This window comes from Salvia hispanica, chromosome 2 (genome assembly GCF_029641045.1).
Source record: "Salvia hispanica isolate PSC_SH4W2 chromosome 2, Shi_PSC_v1, whole genome shotgun sequence".
NCBI classification, from domain to species: domain Eukaryota; kingdom Viridiplantae; phylum Streptophyta; class Magnoliopsida; order Lamiales; family Lamiaceae; genus Salvia; species Salvia hispanica.
Genome location: NC_142693.1, coordinates 14,230,306 through 14,248,608, shown reverse-complemented (window position 1 = coordinate 14,248,608; position 18,303 = coordinate 14,230,306). Strand labels below are relative to the sequence as shown.

Here is an 18,303-nt window from a genome sequence, read left to right as displayed (position 1 = left end):
TCATCTACTAAAATTATTTGAAAGGTCCAAATAATTACGAGTGATTTATTATTAATTTAATTTATATGGATCACTAAAAGTCATTTAAGTAGAATACCAAAAGCTACAATATATGTATAAATTCCAATATAATTGTGCTACTTCTTGTGTCAGAGATCCCATTTAGACGAGCAATACACGTTCTGTGATAAATTTATTCTGAATTTTGATTGATATTTCAGTATACCCATGTCTCTTCATTGGTATTGTAGATGACGGAGGTATGGAATGATAGTCCATGATTGAAAGAGGAAAACTGAGGCACGCAGCAGTAAATAATCTGAAAGAACTCAAGATTATTCATGCACTTAACAGGTGCTATACTACTTTTATCTATGTGATATTCTTGATAGGAAAAATAAATATTAATTACCTTCAAAATAAATTTGTCATTCTTGGACGGGGGATCTATGGCGGGGGCTTTTAGTGTATTTAGTTCATGAGATTCAATCTCATCATTCAATTCTAAATGGATAATCATGGATAATTAGTCATAGCAAACCTTATGTGACTAAAATAATCTCACAACTCGATCCTAGATTGTATTTTGATATATTATTTTATTTAGGAAATCGAACCCACTTAGGTAATTAATCTACACTAAAAATTCAATCATGATAATAACTTAAATCATCTTCTTACCATTAAAATTTTCACTTTTCCGTTTTAATTGGGAATACAGATATTTTAGTACAATTACATTTCAAAATTAATAGGACAAATTATTATATTGAACACAGAATTTAAATATTTATTTTATTTATATAAAAAAAATAACTTGTACTATACTATTTATTTATTCACATAAAATTAAATAATTTCTCTCATTTATAAACAATCTCTCTTCATCCTCTATCTGTTCGAAAATTGCAGAGTCAGAGAAATGGAAAGGGAGAGCCGAGAAGAAGCAGACGAAAGGAGAGAAGCAGCTATAGCCTCAGCGGCGTGTTTACGCCCCAATTTCAAGCCCAAATCTGGAATTACTGAATCGCAGCTCTCCAAATTTCAGGTTCCCCATCAACTCTTTCAATCCCTCTCTTCAATTTGTATTAAACTGCAAACCCTACAAAACAATAGGTTTTGATCAGCAATCTCCTTATTGTTGTGTTTACTTGTGTATTGATCCTGGGAGACTCCATCTTCATAATTAAGTAGCAACATTCATATTTATTTGTTTATTATGAGTAGGCATTTACAATTATCTAATTTCTATCAATGGAAAAGATGCAGTTGGGAATAGAGTAACCGATGTCTTGATTTTCATTCACATATTTCTCCAAAATGATATATCTGGTTAAATTGATGAACATGAGATGAAACTGTGTTGAAATTGAATTGAGTTCATTGGTTTTCTCTCCTTTTTTTTGTTTTGTTTTTAATTCATATTCATGTGTGGTTACTCTGTAAGGTAAGCAGTGATTCCAGGTTCTTTTTTCTTGTTATGATTGTTAGGAATTGCGCAGGAGGCGTTTACAAATCAAAGCCAAATCTAAAATACACAAGCAAGACAAAGGTATATACTGTTCTGTGCTTCTTCGACGTTCATTGATCGGTTTCTGATTGTTGGAGATATGCAGGAGCTAAAGGGAAAGGGAAAACCCACAAGAAGCCGGTTGAAATTCAGGAAAGCTCCAATCAAGAAACAAGTAAACCTACTATGAATGGCACTGCTGATTTGAAACCAGAAAACAACAGACTGGTGAATGTATCGTCTGAAGTAGACAATGTAGCAAGAAACGCAGCTGTGAAAACCCGCCAGAAGTTGTTTTGGGGGTATTCTCAGACTCGCTTTCACATTTACTTGTCTGTTATCATGCTAATTTAACAATCGGGGAAGATAGTGGTTGAATTAGGAAATGAAAGATGCCTGCATCAGTTGATGATACAAGTGTATTAACCTTTGAGATTATTCAGTTATATTTAAATGCTCTTTTTACAAATTGTGCAGGCTGGACACGAAAGAGAGGTGGGAGAGGAAGTCCAACATGTGAAATTGCCACCGCAAATTTTTATGCGAATCAATCTTACTTCCGGTATTTGGTGGAGTTTTTAAGAGAGGGGGATGCAGCAGAGATTGTGTCGATTATACAAGGTTATCTTCCTCAGCTCCAAAGACGAGTATGTGATTTACTTCTTTCGTGTTTGTGGTGTTTTATCAATGGCTGCCAGTCTTCAACTAATGGTAAAGGGAGATCAAGCTTTACAAAGTGAATCGCATATGTTTGGTGAGATGCATACCTTTTGGCATTGTCAGCATTTTAATGGTCCACATTTTGGATGCTTACAATTGTCAATCATACAATTTTACTCATGTGATGCCATGTTCGTGTATATATTAGATTTGCATGTTCGTGTATCCATTTTTTGATGTGATAAATCACATTTGGCCTATACAAGATTTGGATTCACCATAATCTTACCATATTTGTGTGTGTACTGTATGCAAATACTCATATTTGGATAATGTTTTTTTTGTCTAAAATGTAGATATCATTATGCCAATAAATGGAGACCAAGTTTTACAAAAAGAATATACAGAGCTTATTTTATAGAAATCGTATAATCCTGAGTCCTAATCATTTATCACTGATAACTGATAAGTTCCTTAATTAAGGAAATTTTGTATAGGTATTCGGGTACATGAGTATCGGCTCATGTGTACATGATACTCGTAAAATTCTTAAATATGATACCTGCTCCTGACTTGCATCCCGACTTTTGCAGGTAATGAATGTCGAATACCTGCACGGGTAGTATGTACTCCCTCCGTTCCATAGTAATAGAGGCAAAACTTTTCGGCACGGAGATTAAGAAAAATTGTATTAGGTGAGTTAAGTAAAGAGAGAATAAAGTGGAAAATGAAAAAGGTAGAGATGAAGAGAGAAAAAAGTAAGAGAGAGTAAAGTAGGTATGTAAAAATGTGTTGATTTTTACTAAAAAGGGAAATGACTATTACTTTGGAACGGAGGAAATGGAAAAACGCCCCTATTACTATGGAACGGAGGAAGTATATAGTGTTGTGTTGTATGTATACATAGTGCATTGTGTGTGTAGTGTATGCATATAGTGTGTGCACAATTTATTTCAATTCAATTTCATACTACCAATTATTTAAATATAATTTCAATTCCAATTCCAATTCCAATTCCAATTCCAATTTCAATTTCAATTTCAATTTCCATGTGACCAAATGGAGCTTATATTATTCAAATTCCAATTCCAGTTCCATTTCCATGTTACCAAAGGGAGCTTATATTATTCAAAATGTAAGTGAACAACTCTGTCCATTCCATGTACGTCAAACTCCTCTATAGTCCTAGCTGGAGTTGGCATAAAAACAACTTAAGTTACTACAATAAAAAAAAAAAAGTTAACACACAATACATACTAGGAAAAATGTGTCAAACAGCGGGGCTTAAAGCGCGTTCAATTTCCTCCAAGGAGCGCCCCTTTGTCTCCACGACATTGCCAGATATGTACATAACTGCAAGGAGACACACAGAAGCGAATCCCAGGTACACCGTGCTGATTCCAAACTTAGTTACAACACTCAAGAAGTAGAGCCCAATCACAAAATTTGATATCTGTAAATGTCGGAAATATGGTTACCTAACATATAGCAGGAGATAAACCCCAAGTAACAGACTATTCAAAACTCTGACTTTGTGCCATTACAGAATAGTCAGTGTTTTTATTTTTTAACGTGCCATATGATACAACTAATTTAAGTTGGCCTTGGTATTTTGTATGGGTAATGGCTACATAATGAGGTGCTTAATGTGGCTCGGTCTCCATGAAGACATTGAGGCACATATACAACTAGTCCCAATTAGCTAAGCTCAGAGTCGTCTAATTAAACAACATTTCATCCAAACCTAGCAAATTCATGCTTTCTTTGTTCAGCATATCCATTAATTTTTTTTCTCTAAAGTTCTTGTATGTTTTATCTTTTGTCCTAAACTGTTCTCAGGGTTATGATTCTTATTTTAGGTCCCATCTTCTTAGTAGCATATGCAATGTAGAACGGCAGAAGCAAATGTCAAGGCATCTAACGTTTAGATCATCCAATAAACAACTTAATCAATAAAAAATGTTGGAAATATAGTTGGGTCATTTAATTCCCCTTTCCTCTCATTTTCAAATTTTTTGATAGGATCTTTGTATGACTAATCTCAACAAAGTGGTAGTTCCTGAAACCTAAACAGTAGATAAGACATCTAAATAAGAGTACATGTGCACTAGAGCAAGTCGACATGCTCACCCACAAAATTCAATGAAACTCTACTTATAATACCGCGACAATCCTATTCTTTAAACCAAAATTTTTATTCATACTTATTGGTGGCAGAGGCTGCTCCAATGTGAAACTGAAGCATATGGAAAAATAAAAGAACAAAGTAAAACATTTCCTTAAATAATCTCTTACCCAATGCATGCCCAGAGATAATGCCACTGCTTTTGCTCTGATTCGAGATGAAAAGATCTCTGGAAGAAGGAGAGCAGGCACAGGACCAGCACCGAGAGAGAAAGATAATACGTAGCTGTTTGACAAAAAAAGAGACATGTTGATTACAAGACAGCATTATCACTACAACAAATACAATAAACATGAGCTGCCAGAAAAGATCACTTACAGAACTGTCCCAAGAACAGCAAGTGTTCCTGAATATGGTGCCAGGGCCTTCCAAGTAAAACTCAAAGAAAGCAACAACATCGAAGCAGCCTTTCACAGAAAATCAATAAAAATAATCATTCAAAACAAGGGAAATAACTAAAGCAAGACAGTGGAGAGCACGTATTCAAAAAAAATACTTGCACAAGCAAAGTTCAATAAATAATTCAAGTTCATGCAGCATAGGGTTTCGGATGTTCACGTTTCAAGTTGAGGCAGAATCTAACAAGAAACCTACAAAATACTATACAACTTCCAGCGATAACTTCCATATGGTGCAAAGCAACAGATTTTTCAGATTGCTCCAAGTTTTTGTTGTCATTATCGGACAGATCAAAGAGCACAAGCATCATGAAATAACTATATCAAGTAAGCAGTAAGGACTACTGGAAGGCAACATCTTGGTCTCAATCGGAGTTGGCCTACAGCATTACAATGACCTAGCACTAGCAGTAACACTGGCCACTTACTTTGCTTCATTCCAGTTCCATTGAACCAGTTACCATAAGTTGTTAGAAGAAAAGTCAATTGAATCTTCTAGCAACTTGAGTCAACCATTTTGATAAAGCAAGAACTCATGCCAAATAGAAAAGCAAGTTGTACCTAATCCCCCCCCCCCCCCAAATCCATGGGCCCAGGGTGGTTCCAAAGAGCTTATGTCGTAATTCTTGAAGAATACTCAGAAAAGGCTCATTATTCGGAATCCTACAAACTAAAACATACCATTCCAGCAAAGCTTGTAAGAAGAAGGCTCTTGCGTCCTTGCTTGTCCATCAACGAGGATGCAACAGTTGTGCCTAGAAGAAGATTTACCCAATAAGGAAAATTACTTGCGGCCCTAAACAACCCAACCTTTTACAGATTTTAATATAAAGACTAACCAAATACATTTGCAGCTCCAACAAGAGCACTGGCAGCAACATCAGATGTTATTCCAGCACTGCGAAATACTGAAGTTGAATAATAAACAACGGCATTTATTCCAGCAAGCTGCTGGAACAAGAAGAGAGCCGCACCTACACTAACAACTACATGGAAACATGTGACGAGTATTAGTTTTCGGCCGACCCAAGAGATCATTATTTAAGTTTCTATAATTCAGAGTGCAATCAGTGATTGGGACTACAAAAAAGAGACCACCAATATCCATAAACAATATTGATGAATCAGAACCATATTTGATTAATTTAAATGAGGTCAAAAGGAACAATCAATAATGGAAAGATGTACTTTTCCAGTAACGGCTGCTGAAAAGATCAAACCAGCCTGCTTCTGGTTCTGTGGAACCCTGTCCTGCTGCAGCCAAATCCCTCATAACCTCAGAAACTCTTTCTTTCCCATATAGCCTTCTAATAGATACTTCGGCATCAGAAATTCTTCCTTGCTGCAAACACAAAACGGGATTGTTTAGCACTATCTACAAACTATCACAACAAATAGGCAGCCACAGAAGCATGGAGGTTGCAATCAAGTTCACAATGAAACCTGATAAAGCCATCGTGGACTTTCAGGAGAAAATGCCATTCCAAGTGCGAGTAAAACAGATGGAATAAGCGCAACACCAAACATTGACCTCCACCTAATACAAGGGTAGAGAGAGAGATAGAGAGATAAGACAATCAGTCAAAATGTACGAGGATAATCTTCTTCATGTGAACAAAGTTAGATATATGAGAGATTAAAAATCATATTACACCTATGAATAACAATATAAGATTCATAAATGAAGAAACTTATGACTGGCAAAATTCCTTTGAAACCACCAAATTCTAGACCAGTAAATGGTCTTATACTTCAGAAATTATTTTAGTTGGGCTTATGTCCAGATATATTCTCAGGGTGTCTATGAATTGAAATACACATGAGGGTACTGAAAACAAGCATAGGATCCTATATGAATTCAAATACAACAAGATGGTACTGAAAACAAACATAGGATCCTACCCCACCTTTAGATAAAGTCAAGACGGGTAGAGAATTCTAATTGCCTCTATCAAAGTAAAGAAGCTTATACCAGATAAGAATAAAGAGACACTACAGAAAATTAGATTAGATTGATGTTATCCAGGTACATATACTAAAATCCATCCGCTTGCTAACAAAAGTTTCAGGAATTGATGCTCTTTCATTCTAGAGAAGCCCATCATGCATAGCTGGCAATATGAGAGCCACCATGTTGCTTCAGATAAATAAAGAGAACAATAAATAAATGACCACAAGCTCATGATGCTGTGGTGATACTCCAAATGATAAAAAGTATTCACTGTTATCATCTTTGAGTTTTTTTAAACTGCAAGCAACCATAAAACAACTTAAAGAAAGAAAGTCAATGAAATCAATTTAGATCAATTGGAAAATTGCAGACTACTTTTGACTCCATTTGTACAAGCAAAAAAATATTGGCTATATCTTGGAGTTGGAAGACAACCTTAGTCAAATTATCTATTTACGCAAATTATTCCAGTCAAGTATGAACTCCTATTTCCTGTTAAGAATGAATTTGGGAAGGATAATTATTTACCACAGAGGATTCCCGGCCAACGGTAGACCAGCCACCAATGCTGCAAGAATCCCAATACATATAAATAGCTGGTTGACAGATCCAAGTGTACCTCGGATTTCAGTTGGTGAGATCTGGCAAGAGAAAGAGGGTTAGGGATGTAAAATCTAGTAATATAAAACATTGACATGCGAATTAAGAGAAATCGGTACCTCAGAGATGTAAAGTGGCACAATTGCAGAAGAAACACCAATCCCAATGCCAGCAAGTAACCGACCTATTATCATTGTCTCTATATTCTGGGCAGTGGCACTGCAATGAGAAGAAATTTCAAGCATTGTTTTCCAACCCCCCACTTAAAAATATTATCGAAGAAATTGTATCCTCCATTTAAAAGTATTTACCAAAGAAATGCTCCTACAGCAAGTGGAACTGCATCCAAAATAAAAGTCTTTGTTCGCCCAAACTTATCTGCCAATGAACCTCCAGTAAACGAACCAACTGTGGCACCAGCAAGAAGTGTGCTAACAATCCAGCCTACAAAGAAACAAAAGGCACAATGGTTGATTCATATAATAACATAAAATCCATACCCACCAAAATAGCTCTCCAAACAAGAATAGCAACTGTATAATGAGAGTGAGTAGGTATTTGGTAATCATACATATCCTGAGCAAAAAACAACATATACTGCATCAACAGCGAACCAACCCCTGCTGATCAGGCTAGTGTTATCAGTATAATCTTATTAAGATACATCAATCTACGGGTCTAATCTGTAGGATGCATAAAAGGTTGATAGGTTAGACAGCCACAGCGAAGATCTTTCCAGCACAGTCGAAATGACTTTTCAAAAGGAATCGACAATGTAAGGTACTTCAGATGCCAGTAACAGAAGGTTGCAGATTGGAGCTACAGGATTAAGCACACACATCCTTTCTACATTTATTAAGCTGAAGATAAATCAAAACTCTAGAGATCACTCACTTCTGATCAATTAGATATATGCTCTCAGTTCCTTATCCCTTAAGTCATTTAGGGTGCATTCTCTTTGGTTGTAAATTTTTCATGGGAAAATAACGAAAAGAAAATTTCCACACTTTCTTGTTCCTCCATTTCACTTCAATGAGGGATAATATTATCACACCAATAATTCATTATTACATTATCCCTCATTGGATTATTGGAGTGAAAAGGAGGAATAAGAATGGGTGAAGAAAGGAAAAGAAATTAGGTGTGCTAAATCCTAGATTGCACCTTTATCCTTCTTCTGATCATCTTTCTAACCCTTTATTAATCAATTACAAAATGGACCTCATAAGTAAAAGAAGAGTTCAACAACAACTTGCCTTGCAGCACTGTGTTCTCTGCAATTCCGAGATCCTTAGCAAGGTACTCGAGAGCTCCATTAACCACTCTGAAGAAGAAATGTTACAATAGATCAAAACAAATAAGCTTCCGAAAATCTAACTCAAACGCTATACAAAATTGTATCTCGCTCAAGCATGGAAGTGTTGCGAATGCAAGAACGGCGAATTTAGCCAGTTTTTTTACTCAAAAAATCATCTAACAAAAGAACATACCCTAGATGATATCCAAATAGAAATGCTCCAAGACAAGCAACACCAACATACGGCAACACAGAACCAGACGATTTCACCGGGATTTTCACAGGGGCGACATTCTCAATATCTCCTTCTGCACGATTGTTAGTGTAAGAAAACACTAATAAACCAACAAAGTAGCATCACTGATCCATATTTCCATTCCCTAGTTTAAGGCATCTACAACAATGTTAGATTCCCCAACTGCATCTCACACAATAGCAACATTTCTACTCCTTGCAAGTGTTAAAAAACATGAAATCAACCAAAAATTACGAACCAGAAGCTTGAGCTCTGACTAATCTAGCCTTGGCCGATGAACCGAACAAACTCTGAACACTACCTCCCGCTCTCCCCATTGAAGTCGAACCACCGCAGCTAATCCTCAAAGCGTTGTTCCTCTTCGTCGCGCGAACACTGCATCCTACTCCAATCGTCGATCTCGTCAAAATCCCGCGGCTGTGGAGGCTGAAGCACGATTTTGTGTTGACGGTATACACGGAAGCTTCCATTATAACACTAAACTGACTCGTCAACGCTGAAATTCATAAAAGTCCAAATCAGAAAATAAAAAGTGTTTATAAAATGCAGTTCGATGAGAGTCTGCAGAAAGTGATATTTATGCGCGCTAATTACGCACAAGCAATGCGATTCAAATCAATTAAATCGCAAATCAGCATAAGATCACCACTGTAATCCAAATTATGGCAAAAACAGTGAGATAGATGAGCTATTACCGGTAGCGGTGGCGACGGCGGCTGGAAGCGGAGAAAATCCGGTAGATGATTGGTGAATGGTGGTGGTTTTGGCGGTTTGCGGTGTAAGCGTTAATCGAATTTGTACGTGGATTGTAACGGATGAGTTGGCAGCTTACTGCTTTGAGGAAACCGGAAGCTGAGACTGGTAAAAAAATCAATCATAGATTTGTTTGGATTTTGTGAATTTTAACCGCGCCACATCAAACTTCCCAGCACGGATTTACCAATGAGCCAAATAGAATAAAGTTATGGATAAGGCTGTACAGTATCTAGTTATATCACAATAGACAAATTGTGATTACATAAGTCATGTATAAATGATTTCAATTACAAAAGTTTCATATTTATATATCTATCCATTACACTTATGCTGATATAAATAAAATATTTATATTTGCACGGTTATGTAATTCCTGTAAGCTATCTATTTCTATACTTCATCATTCCTAGACTGTCTAATTATAAGTGGGTACATTCTGTAAAAATGGAATTTTTGCAAACAAAAGATTTATTAATTATAATGGATCGTATGATTCATATCAATACTTTACATATAATTTTTAACTTACTTAATTCGTATGTCCAAATGATTTAGGTTATTTATTTAGAAATAGATAGAGTATTTTGCAAAATCAATACAAATTTAAAATTCTACTCCACTTATTATTAATTAATTTTAAGGCAGTACCATGTGAATTTCTAGCATGGTATCATAGTGGGTCGTCGACTCATGAATTGAAACTTAACCGATCCATCAATATATTTGAATTGAAACAAAAAAGTGATAAATCTAATACTAGTATGTATAGGCTTCAAATTTGATGGACCGGTGGACTGAAATTCTATTTGACACAACGATATATGTATATCAAAACATGAAAATAACTACAAATTACTATAGTATAGAATTAGTCAATATTGATTAAAAAAACCTCAATCCCTGTAAAATTCACGTTAAGGAGGATATTGACAATTGAATATAAAATAAATATGACATATTTATGTAAAAAGGGATTCATAATAAATACTACAAAAAAATAAATAAAACCATTTATATAACTATTTAAGTATTACTCCCTCCGTCCCAACAGAATATGCGCTCTTTCCTTTTTAGTCCGTCCCACAAGAATATGCACTTTATAATTTTAGAAAGTCTTTTCTCTTTAATAAAGTGAGACTCATTCTCAACTGACAATACTTTAATTATTTTTTCTTTCTACCTCTCTCTTACTTTATCAATTTTATATTAAAACTCGTGTCGAACCTAAAGTGCATGTTCTTTGGGGACGTGGGGAGCATGACTACGAGCCTACTAATATCAATTAGTTTTAAGTTGCAACAAGGTACACTTTTTTTTTATCACAAGTATACCGAACCCGCCTTTGACCTGCTCGACCGGATTTGTGGATTAAGGCCGAAAGTCGCCCAACAGATGGCGGGGTTTGAACCGTGACCTCATGGTCACCACAGCTCCGTGCTACCAGCTGTGCTACGACCCGTTGGTGATGTACACTCTTATTACTACAGGATGAAAGAAGATTACGGTGAATGAGACCGCTGCATCAATTCAAATAAGGGAGTTTCTATTTCTTGTGGTCTGTGTTTCAAACAATTTCTCTATTGTAGTAGATTTTTATTGCCACTTGTGCGACATACATGTCGTATTATGCTGTATGATGAACAATATATGGGACACTATGTTAATTATTAAATATACTAATATTAGAATTGAACTTATTCAAGTAGGTAAGAAAATGATCTAATTTCTACTACGCCAATATCATTTATACAAAAATATGACGCGCGCGCGCGTGTGTGTAAATATATCATAATTTATACATATATTTATTTATAACATGGTTAGGTTATATAGTTAAAATCATGTTATTCATAGGAATAGGAACTCATTTGAACCTTTAATTAACATATGACAACCCGTTATTAAGTTGTCCAGAATTTTTCCCTTACAAAAAGGTCATTTTCTGGGGAATGGATCCCCTGCAGTGGGGAATTCAACAGCACCTCATGCTGTGCATGAAACGCAGGCATCAATTCATCAAACGACAGGTAATAAGTTGGCCAAATTGCATTTAATTTCGTTAGATTTCATATTTGACTTTTACACATTGTTAATTAATATTTTTATATGATTATTTTGTCATGATTGATACACAATTTAGTGATACTAGTATTATTGAATTTTTAATATCTGTTTTATTAATCATCATTTTTAAGTCATTTAATAATTGAATTTATAGAATTAATATTAAATAACAATAAAAGTGTAGTAAATGAATAAAATGCAATTTGACCAACTTATTACCTGTCGTTTGATGAATTGATGCCTGCGTTTCATGCACAGCATGAGGTGCTGTGGAATTTCCCACTGCAGGGGATCCATTCCCCATTTTCTGTGTTATCAAAGATAGGGGCCGGTGAAGCCTGATTTCAATTTACTGAATGCACACATGGAGTGCTCCTTAATCTGAGTTTGGATAGGAGTTATTATAGGGCTGACAATTTTTGATATAATGCAATAATCCAATAGGAATCTGCATGAAATGAATGAGTTTGGGTCAAGTCTTAGGCCATCCGCAGCGCGGCTCGTCGCCGGCTCGGACTCGTCCCGCAGAGACGAGACGGCGACGAGACGCCGTTGCAAATGCCATCCCGTCCCGCGTCGCACGCGGAAGGGTCCCGTGACGAGCTGTTGATAAGGCTAATTTCATGCATTGGTTATAGGGATAAATTTTGTAATTTTCTGGGTCCAACAAGGTTTTATAAGCCAGGTGTGTAGAGAAATCGCCAGCCCCAGGAAGAAGACGAAGATTGCCTGGAGGAAGAAGCTGGCGGGAAAAGTGAGCAGAAGAAGGAGTTACTAGACTGAGAAGCATCCGATTGTAGGGCAAAATGGGAATCACATGAACAGTCTAGAAGCTCTATCCACTATAAATAAGAGCATGCGATCAACATGAAGATATCTCTCTCATTCCATTTGGCTCTTAGCTTAGTTTTTCCACTTTTCTCTACACATACTGAGGGGAAACATTTTGGGGAGTGCACTTTCGGATCTAGTTGTGGTGTAACACCGTCTCTACGGAGGCGAAGATACAATCATTTACTACTTTTCGCTTTTCATTTCGTATTTCCCCGAGTCTTCGCTGTTCGAAGCTCGGTTATGCTTGTTATTGTTCCATTGGATACTGCGTATTTTGCTATGGATATTTCTATTTTGGTTTCAGTTAAGATATTGTCTTTTTATTTGATTGCCTTGGTGGATATTGTTGGTTGATTTGAGTTTGGAGTTTGAATTGCTTGGAGATTGTGGTTGATCGGTTGAATCTAGTTGAATCTGTGAAGATCGGAGATAGAAATGGTGTTTTATTGTTGTGGATGGCTTGGATCCGGAGTGGATGAAGCATCCGACGTATAGATCTGTTCGCAATTGCATGGTTATTATGTTTTGAATTCTCTTTACTTGTTTGCCTCATCTAAGTAGTCATGGATCTGTGTTAGTTTCAGTCGCTCTTGATGTCCATCAGTTTAATTTCGTTAGCCCCTGTTTCGATCTTTATTTGCTATGTTTTTCATCGGTTGTTTCGTGATAAAAATTAGAGAAGATGATGTCGCTGTTAGTTAGTCCTTAGGTTAGTTAATTTGCAGCTTTTTTCAGTCATACTATGCCGTTTTGGGAAATGGTCCCCACGTTTAGCTTTTCGTCTGTCTAGGCTAGCTCAGGAAGTCGTTTACCCAGTCAAGTATTCTTTTCAATTACTTTTAGCCATTATGCATGTCCTTGCCTAGATCTAGCTGTTAGAGTAGAATATTTCATATACCCAGTCTAGGAATTAAAGCTCAACCCCAAAAATTGCGTGGCAGCAGCCAAAAATAACTTCCAGGTCTTTGAACATGTTTTCTTACACATCTGTCTCTGTGGATTCGATCCCTGCTTCCATGTACTAATATTTTTAGCTATAGCGGGTTGAGGGTTTTGAAGGGCGAATGAAGTGATTGTGTGCCCAACGACAGGTTACCCAAGATTCTCTGAGTTCCTAGACCCGGTGTCTAGTGGATTCTGTGGATCGGGAGATTTTATTTTAAACACATCTCGCTTACTCTTCGACCATTCTTCAGCTGTCTCGCCACGCGCCAGCGCCACGTGGCGCGCGCTGGCGCGAAGCATGATGCCCACTCGCAGGCCCGCGAGTGGGCGTCGTAATTATGACGTCATAATTTGATTTTTTTTTTAAAAAAAAAATCGATTTTCAGGGAAAAAAAAATTAAAAATTAAAACGGCAATATGACCGTTCAACGGTCAAATTTTTTAATTTTTTTATTTATTTTTTATTCTATAAATACTCTTCATTATCCGTTTTACACACAAACACGCATCTATTCTTCTCTCATCTCTCATTCTTTCCTTTCCAATCACTTCTATAAATCATTCCTTTATTTTTTTCTTCTCCCAAATTTAATCCATTCATGGATCCATTTGAGCAAATGCGTCGAATAATGGAAGAATTGGTAGAAGAAGATCGACGTAGGGAGGAGGAAGCCGCCGCGCCTCCTCAAAGGCGACCCCGGACTTACATCCATCGTAACCGGGAGGAAGTCGCCGTAAGGTTGGAACGTGATTACTTCAGTCGGAACCCGGTATGGGGAGATATCTACTTCCGTCGCTGTTTCCGTATGTCACGCGTGCTATTTTTGCATATCGCGAATACATTGGCGGCCCGGGAAGAGTACTTCAGAGAAGGGTTCAACGTTGTTGGCCGTCCTAGCCACACGACGCTCGAAAAATGTATTGCAGCGATCCGTCAGCTTGCTACTGGACAAACGGCGGATTTGTTCGACGAATACCTGCACGTCGGAGAATCCAATGGGAGACTTTGTTTGATGAACTTCTGCAAAGGCGTCCGGGCAGCCTTCACCGATGAATTTCTGAAGAAGCCAACCACCGCAAATTGTCAGTTTCTGCTCCAACTTCACGAACAAGTGCACGGATTCCCCGGGATGCTCGGGAGTGTCGATTGCTTGCATTGGCAATGGAAGAATTGCCCTGTGGCGTGGAGGGGGTCATACACGATCGGCCTCAAAGGCACCCACCCCACTGTTATACTCGAGGTCGTCGCCGACTACCGGCTATGGATTTGGCATGCATATTTCGGGGTCCCCGGCTCGAACAACGACGTCAACGTGCTCAACAATTCCGACCTCTTCAGCGAAGTTCTGAATGGTAAAGCGCCGGCCATCAACTTCATCGCTAACAATCGCCAGTATAAAATGGGGTACTATCTTGCCGACAACATCTATCCGAAGTGGACAACCTTCGTGAAGACGTTCAACAGGCCTGCGAACGAAAAACAGACTCTTTTTGCGTAGAAGCAAGAGGCTGCTCGCAAGGATGTGGAGAGAGCGTTCGGGGTTCTCGAAGCTCGATTTAACATTATCAAAGCCCCGGCTCGCACGTGGTTTATGGATAATATGGTCGACATCATGTATACGTGCATAATCTTGCACAACATGATTGTCGCCGACGAAGGACCTGAGGCGGGAAATTGGTTCGACCCTGAAACCCCGGGAAGCTCGACCGCAAGTAGTCCGCCTTAAAGGGGAGTGCATCCGTCTTTGCAAGAGCGGTTGTCTATTCGGACAAGGACACGTGATTCTACCGCCCACGCCCAACTCCAGGAGGATCTAATGGAGCACATTTGGGCAAAATTTGGCAACCGTTAGATGATCATCACTAGAGAACTCCTTCTTCTGCTTCTTTGCCTCCATTTTTTTGTGATTTGAATTTAAGTGTGCAATTTGTAATTTCTAGTTTTTTAAATTATGTCTTTTTTTATTTTTTTAGGTTTTTAAATTGTAATTTTATTTTATTTAATAAAGTGTTTTTTATTAATTGAATTTGTTGGAAATAAAAATAAAAAATGAAATTGAATTAATAGTTAAGGGATGAGATGGTTAAGAGATGGAGGGATGCAGGTGTTGTCTCTTAGTTAAGAGATGATCTGAAAAGCACAGTGGGGCCCATGAATAGTTAAGGGATGAGATGGTTAAGGGATGAATAAGAGATAGGGATGCGGATGACCTTATTGGTTTTAGGTCCTTACCAGGCTGACCCAATAAGAATTTGATGACTTCGGGTTGGGTCGAGTTGGGTTATCCGATAAAAAATAAAATTATTATTTTATCAGGGAGTATTAAACTTTAATTTTATTATCTAAATTTTGATTGTGATAAATTTTTAATTATGTTATGACAAGTTTTAATTGTGTAATGTCATACTCCATTCGTCCCATAATAGATGTCACACTTTACTTTTTAATTTGTCCCACAAAAAATGTCACATTTTATTTTTTGAAAAAAGTTATCTCTTACATTAATATAACTATACTATTTTCCTCCCTCCGTTCTGCCATTTGGCACGGAGATTGAGAAAAAGATGTTTAATGTTTAGTGGGAGAGAGAAGCAAGAGATGAAAAAGCAAAAAGAATAAATAGAAAATTGAATAAAGTAGAGAGATCAAAGTAAGAGAGAAAATGTAGTAGGAAAGGAAAAGTGAGTTATTTATTGTATAAGGAAATGTCTAAACTATGAAGGAATTTTCCAAAAGGGAAAAACGACTCAACTATAGTGGAACGGAGGGATTATCTCTTAAAATCTCGTGTCATAATCCAAGTGTGTCATCTATTAAGGGACATATGGAGTATTTTATAGTGTACTGTCAAATTTTATTCATTTAACATTATGCATAGGTCGTTATCGTGTTGTGTCAAACTAAATTATATAGTACTCCTAACTTACTAACAAATGGTAGGCTTGACAATTTTCGATAATTACACGAACACACACAAAGTTAATAGGTTGGGATCCAATAAGAACCCGACCATGTCAGGTTGACTTTTACAAATTTAAATCGAGGGTTCTAAATTTCTAATAATTAGATGATGATTATTTTCCAAGGGCGGGCTTCTGTAAGAGAAAAAAGTGAGAGTTTATATGGAACGGTCCACTAATATGCAGAGCCCAAAAACAAACATACATGGGCCAACTACAAATGAGATGAATGCGAACAGCGTGCAGAACAGTACACAGATGCTCAATTTAATAACAAAAAAATAATTGAAAAAAAAACAAATAATAAACCAAAACAGAAAATATACAAAGCTACACCAGCTCGAGTTCTCCTTCAACAATGTTACTATATCATTTCATCGCATTTCATATACAATAATGTAATTGTTGCTGATTTTTATTTTAATGGCCTCACTTGTAACTATAGGCTATAGGTTATGAAAAAAAGAACACTCATATTAGTCATTTTTACATTAATACCCATTAATAGTATTAGATTTCTATAACAATTTAACTTTCGTTATTTTCTGTCCAACCAAATAAAAGTTCCGCAAAGTTATATGTATCACCTAGAGATGTAATCAAATGCAACCTCTAAATATTGTACAAACTTCAAACTATGATCTGACCGTTAGAAAATGTCAACAAATAATAAAATAATAGCAATAAAAAATGTCAACACAGTGTCAACGGTTGATGCTATGTTGACATTGTGTTGAAACTGTGTTGACATTTTTTGTTGCTATTATTTTGTTATCAGTTGATATTTTCTAACGATTCAGATCATAGTTTGGAGTTTGTACTATAGAGTTTGCATTTTATTACTACGTGTATCCCCTATATATAAAACCATGTAGTGACATAAATGCGATTAGCATGTACAATTCTTTCCCTAGATCATACTACAAACTTCCTATCTATTTTAAAATTTGAGAGTATCTTACTACCATTTTACTCTTACTAAATAAATCTAGAATTTTGGCAATGAGTCGTATATATGCATTTGCCATGATGATCAATTATGTTACATACATACATTTTCTTACATGCTTGATATTATGATATACTACTATATATGTAATTTAACGGCATATAGACTTCAAAGAGAGGTAATGAAAATATGAATACATAAAATTAGCTGGCAGGTGAGAGCTTTTAAATGTTTGTGATCTAGAGTCCATCCATGGTGATGGTCATTATTAAGCTTCAATAATTTTGATTAAGCTTGCCATAAATAGGTTGGTGTATGACAACTGACAACCAAAACTGGTAAACTCACTCAAAGACATTTTTAATTGCTCTTTCTAGTCCATCACCATTATCAATCAAATGATGTTGTTGTATAAGATTTAATTCCACACTAATAATATTTGTGGGACCTATATTCTAGATAATTGATTAGGCCATCCGCAACGCCGTCTCTTATCCGTCTCATAATCGTCTCATCTCTTAACTATTCATGCGCCCCACTGTACTTTTCAGCTCATCTCTTAACTAAGAGACAACACCTGTATCCCTCCATCTCTTAACCATCTCTTACCCATATCTTAACTATTCATTCAATTTCATTTTTTATTTTTATTTCCAACAAATTCAATTAATAAAAACATACTTCATTAAATAAAATAAAATCACAATTTAAAGGCCTAAAAAATTATAAAATACATAATTAAAAATACGTAATTAAAAAAATACATAATTAAAAAATAATATAATTAAATTAAATTAAAATTACAATTTAAAGGACTAAAAAATTAAAAAATACATAATTAAAAATTAAAATTTACAATTTTTTTTTTGAATTTTCGATTTTTAAAAAAAAAATTATGACGTCATAATTCCGACGCCCACTCGCGGGCGGCAAGTGG

The 18,303-nt window shown here is 36.3% G+C and overlaps 2 protein-coding genes across 3 annotated transcripts; one reads left to right on the top strand and one right to left on the bottom strand.

Moving 5' to 3' along the window:
• The first annotated feature begins 879 nt into the window (after nucleotides 1-879).
• On the top strand, nucleotides 880-3,178 carry LOC125212837 (uncharacterized). 2 transcript variants are annotated; one of them, XR_007174781.2, is made up of 5 exons: nucleotides 880-1,048; nucleotides 1,492-1,552; nucleotides 1,617-1,812; nucleotides 1,988-2,264; nucleotides 2,764-3,178. XR_007174781.2 is itself a non-coding variant. In XM_048113111.2 (4 exons), the coding sequence occupies exons 1-4, from the start codon at nucleotides 923-925 to the stop codon at nucleotides 2,028-2,030; spliced, it is 426 nt and encodes a 141-aa protein (XP_047969068.1). In that variant the 5' UTR covers nucleotides 880-922; the 3' UTR covers nucleotides 2,031-2,453. The 2 variants fall into 2 exon arrangements, 1 of the variants encoding a protein (XP_047969068.1); XM_048113111.2 differs by lacking the exon at nucleotides 2,764-3,178 and having other exon boundaries at nucleotides 1,988-2,453.
• Nucleotides 3,179-3,273: 95 nt separating this feature from the next.
• PGLCT (plastidic GLC translocator) lies at nucleotides 3,274-9,748 on the bottom strand. The gene is made up of 14 exons (XM_048099601.2): nucleotides 9,553-9,748; nucleotides 9,096-9,353; nucleotides 8,795-8,909; nucleotides 8,561-8,628; nucleotides 7,616-7,748; nucleotides 7,424-7,523; nucleotides 7,233-7,345; nucleotides 6,197-6,290; nucleotides 5,942-6,095; nucleotides 5,593-5,739; nucleotides 5,435-5,508; nucleotides 4,674-4,762; nucleotides 4,466-4,580; nucleotides 3,274-3,623 (listed from the first exon to the last, which is right to left on the bottom strand). The coding sequence occupies exons 2-14, from the start codon at nucleotides 9,325-9,327 to the stop codon at nucleotides 3,441-3,443; spliced, it is 1,617 nt and encodes a 538-aa protein (XP_047955558.1). The 5' UTR covers nucleotides 9,328-9,353; nucleotides 9,553-9,748; the 3' UTR covers nucleotides 3,274-3,440.
• Nucleotides 9,749-18,303: the final 8,555 nt, after the last annotated feature.

Bases quoted from the DNA above. Each gene is read 5' to 3' on its own strand.
- LOC125212837 (XM_048113111.2), top strand. From the start codon at position 923: ATGGAAAGGGAGAGCCGAGAAGAAGCAGACGAAAGGAGAGAAGCAGCT. The intron at 1,049-1,491 runs GTTCCCCATCAA...TATGATTGTTAG, and splicing joins CGCAGCTCTCCAAATTTCAG to GAATTGCGCAGGAGGCGTTT. The intron at 1,813-1,987 runs GTATTCTCAGAC...CAAATTGTGCAG, and splicing joins CGCCAGAAGTTGTTTTGGGG to GCTGGACACGAAAGAGAGGT.
- PGLCT (XM_048099601.2), bottom strand. From the start codon at position 9,327: ATGGAAGCTTCCGTGTATACCGTCAACACAAAATCGTGCTTCAGCCTC. The intron at 8,910-9,095 runs GTTCGTAATTTT...ACAATCGTGCAG, and splicing joins AGTCAGAGCTCAAGCTTCTG to AAGGAGATATTGAGAATGTC. The intron at 6,096-6,196 runs GTTTCATTGTGA...TTGTGTTTGCAG, and splicing joins GTCCACGATGGCTTTATCAG to CAAGGAAGAATTTCTGATGC.